Source organism: Mastigoproctus giganteus, chromosome 10, assembly GCF_048544385.1.
Source record: "Mastigoproctus giganteus isolate SK-2022 chromosome 10, ASM4854438v1, whole genome shotgun sequence".
NCBI classification, from domain to species: Eukaryota; Metazoa; Arthropoda; class Arachnida; order Uropygi; family Thelyphonidae; genus Mastigoproctus; species Mastigoproctus giganteus.
The window spans coordinates 41184256-41200251 of NC_143584.1; the positions used below are offsets into that span (position 1 = coordinate 41184256).

Consider the following 15996-nt stretch of genomic DNA (forward strand, 5'->3'; position numbering starts at 1 on the left):
CCACCAAATATGGAGGATGCGAAAAAGGTCAGGGAATGACCACCCCATATCCCTGGAGCAATATGGCCTTAGTTCCTAATTCTCCTAAAAACCAAATAACAAACAAAAAAACAGAGGGCCCATGACTTGCCCCAGCTCCTCTAGTATCCTTTGGACCATATTCAGGAAGAACCTCTTCCTCTGATTCCTCTTCTTCCAAGGTCTACGGCACTTCCACCAGAAGCCCAGGAATCTTCCTCAGTCTTCGAGTCATTAAACAAAATAATAATACAAATCAAATTGAAAAACCACAACAGAGCAAAATATGACAACTCAAAACAAAAGCAAAAACCCAAAACTGCAGAATTTAGAACTGTGGCCAAAATAGCTCACTCTGCCAGCTGGAGCATCACCTCAGCTGCCCGACCTAGACCACGTAGAGGTAGAGTTCTTCAAGGCTTAGTAGGGAAATCAAACAAACAAATAGCTATGTCAACAACAATCCAAAGTCACAATAATGAACCAACTACTATGCAATATTACTTGGGCCAAGTGATATGACCCCACATTGGACTAAGTATACACTTTACAACCTGTCTTCAGGAAACCTGTGTGCAGGCCAATTTGCTAATTATGGGTCTGCACATGCCCCTGGACAACCATGTAGCACTGCTCATACCTTATTTACCTGCGCATGGATGCATTCCAGTTCCATCAGTCAGAACCACCTATCTGATTGAGATAGCATACTTTTTTTTATGATTTTTGTCAGTAGCCTCTAAACTTTTATCTCACCCTTTCATTTCTAAGGCATATGAACAATCCCCTCCCCCTAGCTTTCCTTGGCTTTAATAATGAACAGAAATTATATAGTACATATAGGAAAACATTTGCTGATATAGACTATTTATCCTTCTCACAAACAAGGATAGAATTTAACAAAATAAATGAGGACACTTTATGAATTCCGAAATCAACAACAACAATAAAATGGAAAACTGTCTACCATTGAATTATGACTTCAAAAACTGACTTGAAAACTTAGGTTTAACTAAGACTTTTCATTTGCATGGACTTCTGATAATAGCTTTCCTATTGGTTAAAAGGTTATCAATTCCCTTCCCGTGTGGGTTTTTTTTTTTTTTTTTTTTTTCACAGTTGATTTGAGAAAAGAATCAAATATTTTCAAATATTCAAAAATACTTAGTATTGATATAATTTTAAATATTTTTCACCAATCATATGTTGAAATGACAAAATAAAACGAAGGCCAAAATTTTGATAACTTTATAATTAAGTTTACAATAAACTACTATTTACAGTGGATATAAAACAAATAAAATACTTTAGTATTGATATTAGTGGCAGAAAATGATGCAAGAAAGAAAGCCAATACAGCATCAGTTTCATATAGAAATAAAAAATAACAGCTAGTAATTTAGGAAAAATTAAAAATAAAAAAATCACCCTTCCCATTTCACCTATCCATCCCCTTCAACAATTTTTCTAATTCTTCCTCATGTGCATAGTCTGAACAAGAGGAACAATCCCATCAGCATTGAGCTTTGATCAAAGTTTAAACACTCAATTAGAACAACTCGCAGGTATCTAGTCTATAGACACTGCAGTTTACAGAACTAAAGCAGCCCTTTATTCCCTTCATCAGTCTCATTTGCCCTTCTCTGTACCCACTCCAGGAACTCTACATCTTTCCGAAAATGAGGCCTTCGGGCTTGTATGCAGTAAACAAGGTGAGGCCTGATCATTTCCTTCTACAATGAAATAATCACTCCTTATCCCTGCTAGCAAAATTCCTGTATATAATAGACAAAACCCCATGTGCTGTCCTGGCAGCCTATCTGCACTCCTTAGAAAACTTCATATCTGACTGCACAATTATCCTGAGATCTTTTTCATTTTCCACTACCCTGAGTATAGTGCACACAGTTGGTACATTAATGTGGGATTACTGCTACCTATATACAGCAGTAATCCCACTTTAATCTTGTTGCAGTAGCATACTGTCATTTACGAGGGGGGGTGTCAAAAAGTTTGTACCCTGACCTAGATAAAATATCAGTGGGAAGATACCGTTTTTAATATATATTGTCTACATATTCAATAACTAACATGTGAAATTTCATTCCCATAGGTGATCGTACACCATAGGTGGAGCCCGGAATCTGAGGAAGGACACGATGGTTGACAAAGTGGAGTATCGAGCAGTGATCAAGTTCCTGCATTTGCAGGGCAAGAAAGCTCAGGAAATTGACAAAATGCAGTGGGAATTAGTTACGGGTCTGCCCACAGCATTTTACGTAACCATCTGCATAGGTCTTAGGTCTCCGCACAATGGGTTCCAAGATTGCTGATGCTTTTGCAGAAGCAGTGTTGAATGTAATGTTCCAGCAACTGTTGGATTTGTGTAATGGAGATGTTGAGAACTTTTTTGATCGGTTGGTGACAAATGACGAATGCTGGATGTACCAGTATGATCCAGAGACTAAAGACATGTCCAGGCAGTGGAAGCACACGTCCTCCCCTCCTCCCAAAAAGGTATCAATGAAGTGGAATCGCGGTTTCAAGAAAAAGAGTGCAGACTTCTATGATCAAGGCATTAAACAACAGATCCATAGATGGGAGAAATGTGTTATTATACACGGAGAGTACATAGAAATGGATTAAAGTTCCTGTGAAGTTTCACATTTCTAGGGCTATTATTTCCAGGTAAGGGTACAAACTTTTTGATACCCCCCCTTGTAGCATCCTGTATGTAATAGACAAAACAACCTTTGTATCATCTGCAAACTTAAACATTAACCCAAATATACTTTCATCGATATCATTAAAAAATACAGAAAACAACAGTAGGCCCAAGAGGACTTATGTACTAATGTTACCAATAGAGTCCCGCTTGGGGACTCTATTGGTAACATTAGTACAAGAAGAGCAGTATATATTGATAACAACTTTCTGTCTTCTCATATGCAACCATCCCTTTATCCATAGCAGCAATTTGTCCTTAATGCCACACTGCTCCAATTTTCACAGCAGTCTATTATGTACAACAGTTGAAATCCAAGTATATGGTATCAAAATTATTTTTTGCATCCAGTTCCTTTGTCACTGCATCATAGTATCCAATCAAATTGGTCAGAAAAGATTGCCCCTTGAGAAACCAATGCTGTGATATTAGTATAACTGCAGATGGTCCTGCAGAAGACGTCAGAATTACTTAACAAGTACAGGTCACCGTTGAACAAAAGCCGAGAATTAGGGTTGAATTTGAAAGTGTCTGCAATTCTGCTCAGACACGATAGGAGGGAGTATATGATGAGAGCCTTGTCGATCAATTCGGCCCTGGAAAGATTGTGCAAGGCTCAAGGGGTAGAATTTTTTTCAGCCTGGACTGTACTTGTAAACAGGAGAGATTGCTTCTACAGGGATGGGATACACTTAAATACAAAGGGTGCAAGAATATTTGCTGATGCTATCGAGGCAGTGTTAGGTGGGTCGGAAAACTGCTAGCTTGGGGGGGAGACAAAGACCAATAGATTGACAGTAGCCACTGGCAGAGGTGAAAGAGATTCTTGCACTGCTTCTATCAGAATGAGCAGAAGCCTGAAAAACAAGATGCATGATATTTCAGAGACTGCTGGGAGCCATTGCGGTACAAGTAAACGCATGGGTTGTGTTAGGGTAGCTAAGAATAGAAACAGGTGCAGGTATACTTGCGTGTACACCAATGCTAGGAGTTTAGTAAACAAATTTGATGAATTTGAGGTATTGCTCAAAACATCAAAGGCAGATATTGTTGGGATATCAGAGACGTGGTGTCACATAGATATAAGGAAGGCAGAACTGGAATTTGGGGAGTACAACGTCTACAGAAAGGATAGACTGGATAGGAAGGGGGGAGGGGTTATGCTATTAGTTAAGAAACACAAAACCAAGGAAGTGAAGCCAGTCGACATCACTGGACAGTGCAGTGTTGAGTCAGTTTGGTGTGACATAAGCATTGGGAGATCAAAATTGAGAGTAGGAGTGTGCTATAGGCCTAATGACTCTGATGAGTATAATAAGAAACTGTACAGGGAAATAGAGTGGGCCAGTAAATCAGAGAGTCTTATAATGGGAGATTTTAATTTCCCAGATATTGACTGGAATTTGGGGGCTGGTCACTCACACGCTAGCAGGGCTTTTGTGGATTTATTGGATGATTGTTTTCTACATCAGCATGTTGTGGAGGCAACTAGAGGGAGTAATACTCTTGATTTGATTATCAGCAGTGATTCTTCATGCATTAAGAATCTGCAGATAAATGAACCACTAGGTGGCAGTGATCACAGTGTGCTGAAGTGGGATTTACTCAAAGAGGTAACTACCATTAGGAGTAAAGGGAATGGTTATTGCTTCCGTAAAGGCGACTACGATGGACTGAGACAGTATTCAAATTCTATACAGTGGGACCAACTGATGATGTTACCAACAGCAAATTCAAAATGGGAAGCATTCAAAGAACATATCTTGGAAGCTACTAGGCTTTACATACCAACTAACAAATATTGTTCAAGGTTTAGGCCAAAATGGATGTCAGATGAACTAATGAGGCATATGGCAGAGACAAAAAATGCATGGGATACTTACAAATTAACACATGCCACAGAAGCCTATGATAGATACAAGTTGATATGCAACCAAGTTACAAAGGAGGTTAGGCAGGCGAAGGCAGATTACGAGAAATCCTTGGCAAGGGATGCAAAGAAAAACAGCAAAGAGTTCTTTACTTATGTAAACTCTAGAAGGAAGGGGATGAATCAGATTGGTCCACTTGATATTGATGGGTCAACTGTTGATGATCCTGCTCAGGTAGCAGAATTCATTCAAACTAAATGAATATTTTGCATCGACATTCACACATGAGGAGTTATTCAGCGAGGGGAATGCCAGAGGTGTATTCAACTCTAGCAGTAAGCTACAGAATCTTGAAATAACTGGGAGTAAAGTGGAGGAGAAATTGTTGAAGATAAACACAAGAAAGGCACCTGGGGTGGATGGGATCTATCCAGTTATATTAAAGGAGGCAGCAAAGGAAGTAAGCAAACCCTTAGCCATAATTATGAGAGCTTCCTTGGACTCAGGGGAGGTACCCATAGACTGGAAATGTGCAAATGTGACCCCAATTCACAAAGGAGGATCAAAGGCTGACACAAGTAATTATAGACCTGTGAGCTTAACTTCTGTTCCAGGAAAATTAATGGAGGCACTGGTTAAAGAAGCACTGCAGGATCATTTAGACAAGACTTCAGTTATAGGTCAGACACAGCATGGTTTTGTTAAGGGGAAGTCTTGCCTGACCAACTTGATTGAATACTATGATGCAGTCACAAAAGAACTGGATGCAGGGAATAGCTTTGATATTATATACTTGGATCTTAGAAAGGCTTTTGATACTGTTGCACATGGAAGACTGCTACACAAATTGGAGCAGTGTGACATTGGAGGCAAATTGCTGCTATGGATAAAGGGGTGGTTGAGGGGGAGAAGACAGAGAGTGGTAATCAATGGACACTGCTCATCGTGGACTAATGTTATTAGTGGAGTCCCTCAGGGTTCAGTGTTGGGTCCATTATTGTTTTCTGTATTTATAAATGATATTGATGATGGTATATCAAGCTTAATGTCCAAGTTTGCAGATGATACAAAGGTTGGCAGGGTTGTCAAGGACACTACTGACACTATGCTGCTGCAGCAGGATCTGGAAAGGTTGAGCAGATGGGCTGAGAGGTGGCAAATGAAGTTTAACATTGACAAATGTAAAGTACTACACATGGGAAACAGCTACCCCAGAGCAACGTATCAACTCTGTGGTACTACACTGACAGTGGTAGAGAATGAAAGGGACTTGGGGGTGGTTGTGCAGGCAGATATGAAGTTCTCTGAGCAGTGCAGATGGGCTGCAAGAGTAGCTCATGGTGTATTGTCAATGATATACAGGAATTTTTCCAGCAGGGATAAGGAGGTGATTATTCCCTTGTATAAGGCAATGGTCAGGCCACACCTAGAGTACTGTATACAGGTCTGGAGGCCTCATTTCAAGAAGGATGTAGAGCTGCTGGAACGAGTACAGAGAAGGGCAACAAGATTAGTGAATGGAACAAAGGGGTGCTCTTACAAAGAAAGGCTTAAGTTTTGCAAATTACAGTGTCTGGGGACTAGGCACCAGCGAGGTGATCTGATAGAGGTGTATAAAGCCTTGAATGGTTTGAGCATGCTCAATCAATGCTGATGGGATTCTTCCTCTAGCTCAGAATAATCACCTGAGAGGGCATAAATTCAAATTGAGGAAAGACAGATGTAGGATAGACGTGCGGAAATTTGCCTTTAGCCAGCGGGTGGTTGGTTGGTGGAACAGACTTCCATCCCTTGTCTGGAGGTTGATAGCCTAATTAAGTTTAAGGCTCAGCTGGACAGGTATTTTGAACGAACAGAGGGGTGAAGTGGAAGTGGGTTTTTTTTTTTTTTGATTGATGCTGCATAAGCTTGCTGTCTTGCATCAAATGCCTCTACTAATGCTAATTACTTCTCTCACCCTTTCAGCATCTAGTGACTCCATTATTTTCCTACAACAGAAGTTAAGCTAATAGGTCTGTAATAGGTCAGTAATTTAACATGACACTCTTTGTACCCCTTTGTGAATCTGGGATAGATTTGCACATCTCCAGTCCATGGGCTTTATATGCATCCCATGCATTTTAGGTCTAAGCCTTGAATTTGATTCCTCTTAAATGGTTTCAAATATATTTGTTGTAGTGTTATGTAACTGCAGGATTGTTTTTGAGGAAAGCAGAACCTTACATTATATGATGGAGAGAATTTACTGTATGGAGATAACTGCCTAGAAAGTTTAGTTTCATATAGAAATAAAAAATAACAGCTTGTAATTTAGGAAAAATTAAAAATAAATACTCATTACAATTTCAAAGCACTTAAATGAAAGGCAATATGCAGCGGCATAACTAGAAAAGTGGGCTGCAATTCAAAGTTTAGTGTGGGCCTCCCTGAAAATATTTGTTTTGGTGAAAATAAAATATTAACAATACAATGGTAAATGTGTGTTTAAAATCTTTATCAATACAATATAAAAACAAAAAATAAGATTATGTAAATATAAAAATGAAAAATAAATTCTGAAAATTTAATATATTGACACGTAATTTTGAATGGTTTTCATCTAGATTTGGCATTGGCAAAATCATTAATTAATTTAGAAATGGCCATTCTTTCAGCTTCTTGTGCTTTTATGCTAATCAGTGCTAGCGCCGATAGATGTTGTTGTCCCATGGTGTTTCTCAAATAATTCTTAATTAATTTTAATTTCGAGAAAGAGAATTCCGCGGTTGATACAGTAACCGGAATTGTCAAAAATAATATCAATAAGGAGCACACTTCTGAAAAACTAGCACTCATATCGTAGTATTTTACTATGACTAGTTCTGCAAATTTGCAAATAGTTTTAATTTTTGCAATTTCACTTTTTAGTGACTTTACTCAAAGTAGTAATTGCATTTAAAATGATTCTGAAAAGCCACTTGAAAATTTCTTTTACACCTTCTTTGCATTTTTTTTTATAATGGAATTTTCATCCATTTGGATTAATTGAGTTGTAGTAAGAAATGCAAACAAGTCAGAAAATGTATTTAGTCCTTGAAACGCACAGTTGGGCAATCACTAAGTCAATTTCATAATAAAAAATGTTAACTTTAAATAGCAGTTTGGCATTTTCAAATTGGTAGTCCTCTGCCAGTTCATCAAAATGTTTCTTAACAAATTGCCTCCATTCATTTGCAAGTTCACAAGGTATGCCCCGTTTCTGCACAATAGATGATGCTTCCTTGATGATCTTTTCAAATTCATTTCTTATTTTTTTTTACTTGATTATACAATGTTCCTATGCCCAATGCAGCTTGACCAGTATCCATATTCTTTGCTAAATCGTTGATGTTGAATTAATACTCGACAAGATTTTTTCTATCAGTACAGTGGTTAATAGAAAATCTAAATTTTCAATATTATTTTTAATCTGGACGGCTTCTGACTTTTCGTACGATTGTATGATAATTTTATTTAATGCCACTAGCAAATCGGGAAATCTCAATCATATATGCAAGCTGACTAGACCAATGAGTTCGTCTAGTCAGCTTGTATATAATAAATTAAATACAGAAAGCACACATTGCCATATACAATTTCCTTCATGGCGACAAGCCAGGGGTTTACATAAAAGAAATTACACAACATAATAAACAAAGATGGGAAAAAGAAACAAAAAAAAAACAGCATTATGACTCCAGAAAAAGTTTGAACACTGGAGAGATGGATTCATGGCAGCTTCTAATGTCCTGTTCCATGGTACTGGGAAGAAAGTCGACCGAGTACGTTTTGCCTATATTTCTTATCGATTGGAAATTTGTAGAGATCGCCGTCCAAGGAGTATATGTCCTGCAGGCAGCATTTGCACGAGTAAGAACCAATCAGATAAGTTTAACCAGTTTGGAATGGCTAAAAGGATTGGATTTTGACATATAAACTGTGGGGGGGAAAAATTCCCCGCAGGCCCAACCACCCAGTAATACTCAGAAATATTATAGGTGCAATAGTTATACTGTACTCAGTAATAATGACCCCCAATAAATGGGTCCCTATTTGAATTTGGCTGCCGCAGTTCCTTAATTGCCCAGGAAGCAGCAGATATGCTAATATCATTTCATCTCTATTCACTGCAGTTTTGCTTGTATTCTGCAGATAGCTACCAATAAACATGCTTTGTGTAACAATAATTATTGTTCATATACATAGTGAATTTTACCATAAACATAACTAAAAAACTTACATTTTTACTAAAAATTAATTTTTTTTTTCTGTTTCGGGCAGGAGGGCAGTGGGCCTCCCTTTTGGTCATGGGTCCCAGTGCACTGCATTGCATAGTTACGCCACTGACAATATGTTTGTTTCAAACTTCTTCCTCCAAATTTTACTTCTTTGATGGAAAAATCAAATAAAATTAAAAACCTGAAGGGCTAGGTTGCCATGTTGCCCACTTTTTTTTTTTCCAATTCCAGAAGCAAACAATTGCCTCTGAATGGTAATATATATTTATTTATGAACTTCTCTGGATTACAGTTTTTCATTTTTTTTTTTTTTTTCCATATTTTGTGAGAATTCTGTTGTGATTTTTCTATAAATGTAATATATGACCTTCTGATCAGTCATCTCAGAGACACATATAATTTTAAATTATCTCATTTGTAAACAGTGGGGTATTGGATTTCCTCAAAAGCAGCATAATTAATTTCATTTTGAAGTGAATTATGTATTGCTTAAAGATTCCATGTATAAAGCATCTAAGAAATCTCTTATATCAATTAGATGTCCGTAATTTTGGAAACTAAGCTATTCCCTGCTATATGTGGAATAATTAGATGCATGTACACATACATACATTTCATTTATAAAATGTGTCATTTATATATCATAAAGACCTTTATTCTATTTTCATACATAGTGTTTAAATATTGAGTCATATTTATAAACTGATTTAGTACTTATTTGAGTTTTTCACAAACATAAATGAAAGGGCAGGAATATGTAATAATTATGTTCTTCATTTCAGTTCTTCTGGTATAGTGAGTAGTGGATCTTCTCAACTTGATATATCATCAAAAACAGTTCAGTTTCCTTCAGAAGAAACAAGGATTAATGATATTGCACTGAATCATTATGGTACCTCATTATTTTCTGCCGCTGGCAATGGTGTGAGAATATGGGATTTGAAAATGTAAGTTGAAACATTGTTTTTATAAACTGAATTATGTTTAAAAATAAATAAATCTGCATGTTATATTTTCTTTCTTAAAAACAAACTAATTTTTGTCATTAAAGTGTAGCAGTATTCCATACATCACTTATTTATATTTGTAAGGGCCTGGGTTGTAATTTCAAAGAAGGGGACTGTGCCAGCATAAGATTTAAATGGACAGACAGCATAGAGAGGACAAAGACAGGGAACTACGAAATACATTTAAAGAATTAGTCAAAGAAGTCATGAATATACCACAACATTAAGAAAATATAGCATGAGGAGGATGCTAAGATGGATAATTATGGAGCCAGCCAATTTAACAGAACATAAAAAAGATGTCATGGGAGCACTGAAAAGTACTGAGGCTTACAACAGTTATAAATAGATTTTTAATAGAACCACAGAAAGAGATAGGCTGGTTATGAGAAATTATTGGGTTAAGTAGTAAAGAAATGGGGAAAACGTTTTTCACTTATGCGAATACAAAAAAGAAAATGGATCAGAACAAACTATTATGTAATGGATATGGCAAAAGTCATCGATATTGCAGATGAATAAAACAGGTTATTTCACATTGACCTTTATATGCAAAAGACCTTTCACAGTGAGGAGAATCTGTGTGAGTTAAGCAAAGTAGTTTGAAAATTTGTGATATTCAAATTACAAGAGTTTGTTTATTATAGAAACCAAAAATGTGATTTCAAAAGTGGTAGTAAAAAATAGGATGAGGAGAGGAATAGCAGGAGAAGAATATTAGGGAATATGATAGGGGATAGCATTTCTGTAATATTAAAGCAAACCATTATTGAAATGCTCTGCTCTTTCCTTTCATTAAAATTTTTATTACTCAATAACTCATTTAATAGTTTATCACATATTATTCATTTTATCTGAAAAACGATTAAATTTATGTAAAAAATTAATTTATAAACTTTATTTATTAAGTAAATTTATAACATTTCAGGGTTTTTTTTTTTTTTTTTTTTAATGAAAACCCGAGCACAAGAAGTATTAGAGCCTATAGTACTTAGTACCACACGTGGGTTGAAGGTTGAGAAGATGAAAGAAGATACTTGTTGACATTAGACTTCAATTTCTGTAGATTATATTTTTCAGGACATACGTATGACGGGAGGTTATTCCAGAAAACGGAATTTAAGGAATAAATTATGAAGAAGAAACGTTGGTTCTGTGAGTTTGAAGTTGGAGGTAAAGGATGCTGACTAGTTGTGGCAGGTGTTCGGACTGGTTTGGAAGAGTGGGTGTGAATTGTAGAAGCCAGTTCAGAAGAACAGTGTCCATAGAAGTATCTATAGAAAAGGCATGGGTCAGAAACAGAACATCTGTGAGAAAGAGAGTGGAGTGATTTTGTTAGAGATGGGTCATTAATTAACCTAACTGTCCTTTAAAACTCTCTTGGGATTTATCCACTCTATATGGTGGATATCATGGGAGATGGAATGAAATTCCTGAGGAAATTACCACTTCCCCACTATATCCACCATATAGAGTGGAAAAATCTATAATTCCGCAGTGTGAATTTGATAGGCAGATTGGGACACATTTTCACAACTAACAGAATTTGATCCTGTTACAATCCATCAGGAATCAATTGATGATGCAGTTGACATATGTCACAGAGTGCATTATCCATGCAGCAGCAATTGCATTTCTAAAAACTCCCTACTATGCTCCCCCAAGCTGTGGTGAAACCAAGAATGCCAAGCAGCAACAAAATCATGAAATGAGGGAATATTTCACCACTGAATATCTTATAGCCTTTAAATGTGCCCTTGCCACAGTATGATTAATACAATGTTAGAAATAAAAATTGTGCTGGGTAAAGTTTGCATCCTTCTGTTAATCAGATGATCAGTGCCAAAGTTGTTAGAGATAAAATTAAGAAAATGAAGGGTATATACAAAGGGTACTAGGAAAGTTTTGCAATATGACGCAACAATAAATCACAGGAAGCTGCTTGTTGTTGCATGTTGAGACATGTTCATACGTGCATAGTAGCCGCCGCGCCAAGTCGATGGGCTCAGTTATTCATTAGTAGTGAGAGTGTAAAGTGCTTGGATGGCATCGTGGTCACGAAATGAGATAAGGACAGTTTTGCGGTATAATTTCGTGCGTGGTTTAACCATAGACCAGTGCTTAGAAGAAATGACTCTTGCACTAGATGATGATTGTCCACATCGTACAACGATATTCAGGTGGTATAGAGAATTCCAAAGGGGAAATTTCACTCTGGAGGATTCTGAGAGGCCGGGAAGGCCACGAACGTCAGTTACGGAGGAAAACGTTACTGCTGTGAGGAAAATGCTTGACGAAAACAGGCGAGTGACCTACCAACAGATAGAGGATACTTTGGGCCTAAATGCACCAGCAATTCGTTCGATTCTGCAAGATCATTTGCACGTGAAGAAACTTTGTTCTCTCTGGGTGCCGCATCAACTGACTGAAGAGCAGATGACACGACGTGTGACTTGGTGCCGGGAGATGTTAAAAAAGTTTGATAAGGGACAATCTCGGTATGTGAACAACATCGTGATAGGTGACGAGACTTGGCTGTACTATTACGATCTGCCGACCAAGGCTCAAAACAAAGTTTGGGTCTTTGATGATGACGAAACACCTGTAATTGTCAGAAAATCCCGATCTGTAAAGAAGAAAATGATAGCTGTATTTTTCAAATCGAGTGGAATTGTGGAACGTGTCGTTTTGGACACGCAGAAGACAGTCACAGCTAAGTGGTATACTGAACAATGTCTGCCTAAAGTCATTGGATCTATGAAGAACCTGCAGCCAAAGTCAAGAATGGACACCTGGTAATGCTCCAGCTCACCGCGCCAAAGCCTGCACCGAATATTTGACCACGACAGGACTGAAACTTCTCAAGCACCCTCCCTACAATCCAGACCTTGCTCCCTGCGACTTTGCACTGTTCCCGCATGTGAAAATGAAGCTAAAAGGGAGGCGGTTTTCCAGTGATGAGGACCTTCTACGGGCTTGGGACAACGAGTGTGCTTTACTCCCTAGTGAAACTTGGCAGAACTGGTTTAAAGATTGGTTTCGGAGGATGGAGAGGTGTATTGAATGTAGAGGAAATTACTTTGAAAAAATTAAATAAACAAAGCTGTATTGCAAAACTTTCCTAGTACCCTCATCAGTATTAGAACATAAAGGGTGTATTGTTTCAGACCCAACTACCATTGCCAGCACCCAAGGAGAAATATTTGTCAAAATAAAACATCATACTCTACAGAGTTTCTGAAGAAGAAGCTAATTCTAAAGAAGCAATTTGAAGAAGCCATTTCAATACTGCTTGAAGACTTTTCTTCATTGAGCTGTAACTTATTGAGCCATACAACTTATTTGCTAAACAGGAATTGATAAGCTCACTTGCTGTTGCACAGAGCAGCACTGCAGGACCAGATGCTATACAGTATCAGATGATAAAACAGCTTCCTTCACATTCCCCAGAGTTGTTTCTTCTTCTTCTCTATTTTCTGACTAGCTTATGTAAAGCCTTGGTATACTGAACTTGAACAAAATGACTGTTTTAACAAGAACCAGTGTGGCTTTCATTTTGACCACTTGATCCAATTTGAAACATTCATTTGTGATGCTTTTAAAAATCATGAGCACCTTGTATCAGTTTTCTTTGACATAGAAAAAATCATATGACAAGACTTGGAGGTATGATATTCATCTTCATACTTTCTAGTTCATCTTCATCATCTTCCTATTCATCTGAATTTTTTTAGCAAAACAACTATTCTAGGTTTACATTTGGGTGCTCAGTGCACCTTCCTCAAATATTTGGGAGCAGATAGAAGCATATTATGATGCCTATTTAGCACTTGTCTGCACTAAACTTGACTATACTTCATTTTAGCATTAAGAGTGGCAAATGATGCAAAAAAGCTTATAAGGCATCAGCAAAAAAAAAAAAAAAAAAAAAAATTGAATTTACAAGGGATATAGGTAGTAAAAAGTAATAAAATAGAAAATCTAACCTGCATATATAATGATTCTAGGAGTGTTATAAACAAAATGAATGAATCTGAGCTTCTGATCAAGTCAATTAATGCTGATATTGTAGTGCTAACTAAGACAGAAAGACACCCTTAAATAAGGAGTGAAGAATTTCGTTATTGGGAATCCAGAGTGTATAAAAGAGAAAAAGAGAAGGAAGGTTGGAGGAAATGGGGATTCTCAAATCTACTTCTGCCAGAAATTCTGTTGGCTCAGTCTAATGTACCACCATGGAGCCATATAGATTTCCACTGAAACTTTTTGTACTCCATCTGTTCAAAGTCTTTATGTGGAATACAATGAAATCACCACTGATGCTTCAATGTCAACAGGTCAATATGACATAAAAATAAATTCTTTGCCAGCCTACCATATGTGGACATCCGTTTTTATGCCACAGTAGGGAAATCTGTATAATATACATAGAACTGCCAATTGGCCCTTTGGTATTGAGATCCAATACCAAAGAGCTAACTCAAGACAAATTTTACATTGGACAATGTATCCATGTCATCCAGGCAAATCTATCCTCACTAGCATATGCAACTTTCACATTGTGATTTGGCTGAAAGTTAAAACAACCCCCATGTATTGGGAACTCTTTGCAGCATACTGAACTGAATATGTTGATCCTTGCGAGTATACACACATTATTCTAATTCTGAAATATCTGGGATCTGCTCATGTTTGTGTTTTCCTAAGAAAAACTATCTGCAATCAGACTCCCCATAAATGTAGATATACTGCAAAGTTGTGTAATAGAACTGGGCTTGGACCTGTAAAATCACACCAATACCAGAGTAGTATGCTATATACCAACTCTCTAATCATATTAGAAGCTTTATCAGAAATGAGATTTAGTTGACGCAGCTGCCGCATCAGAAATGCTTCAAAACAATCACTACTTGTTAGTTCCCTATTAACAAACATTTAATTCATAACAAACTACTTTCACAATGGCAAGAATCTTGGCATGGGTGTACTACAAATAAACTATACAAAATTAAGCATGTAATTATACCTTGCCAGGAAGTTGTCCTTGCTCAACTGCACATAGGACTGTCACCTCATGCATTCCTGCCTGCCAAGGGAGGCATGAATGCATGAGGAATGCAAAAAATGTCACAGTATGAGCATCCTGCTCATACTGTGACACTTTTTTTTAGCAGTTCCACATGCTTTAATTGAATGTGCATTTTTCAGTAATCAGCCATTTCATATAAATTTAAGTTTTTAAAACATGTTAATTTATATAATTTAATTTAGTGGGCTTCCACAGTTTGACCTACAATAACTGCTCTATACTATATTTTTGTTTTGGGGGAAAGGCGCCTCCGGTGGTTTCCCACATCTGCGCCATATATACTCTGTGGAGACAAACAGTATCACTGTGAAAGCCAGAAAAATTTTCTGTGTTGTAAATGAAGTATTGTGCTGGGTTCTGTTGGGTGTCCTGGCTTTTGGCCGTAGGGCCCCTGATAGGACCCCACGTTGCCCGCACACACCACTAGGAGGTAGCCAGGCTGCCCATAATTCTCTGGCTAGTCTCCTCCAGGTCACCTGAGCTTCCTGGAAAGAGACCAAGTAAAAAAAAAAAAAAAAAAAAAAAAAGGTATATATAAAATAATAGGGTACAGGGAGTACAGGATGTACTGGAGAGGGTAAAGGAAAGGAAGTATAGACAGAGCGACGGAGGATGTAAGGGAAGGCATCCTCCACAGGTTGGGTGGGAATTCTCTCACCTAAGCGGAAGGGGAAGAAGAGGCCCCTCGAGGGGGTGGGAAGGCAATCACGTATCAAGAGAGACACGGATGAAATAATTCAAGCGACCTGAATGTCAAGTCCAGTAGCTAGAAGTGGTCACAATCTAGGTGAAGATGTTCAGTATATGAGAAAGAGTGTTCATCAATGTGCATCAGTTCCAGGACGTTGTACCAGTGATCTTCTTCTGGTGAAGAGATCATGGGCGAAGGCAGAAAAAGCGTGGTACTGGTCTTCCTCATTTATCAGAAAATGTTCATTTCCTCGAGGCAAGGCATGTATTTTTGATATGAGCAACGTTCGCAGGTCCTCGTAGAGCGGGCAAACATAGAATAGGTGATCCCAGTCTTCGT

At 37.6% G+C, this 15996-nt stretch overlaps 1 protein-coding gene across 3 annotated transcripts in view; it reads left to right on the top strand.

Moving 5' to 3' along the window:
- Positions 1-15996, top strand: part of LOC150078996 (kinesin-like protein KIF21A) — a 755520-nt gene that overhangs the window by 700525 nt on the left and 38999 nt on the right. For all 3 annotated transcript variants that reach the window (XM_090383539.1, XM_090383541.1, XM_090383540.1), the window contains one exon: positions 9653-9817. In XM_090383539.1, coding sequence (XP_090239665.1) covers positions 9653-9817 — 165 coding nt within the window. The remainder of the gene's footprint in view (positions 1-9652; positions 9818-15996) is intronic.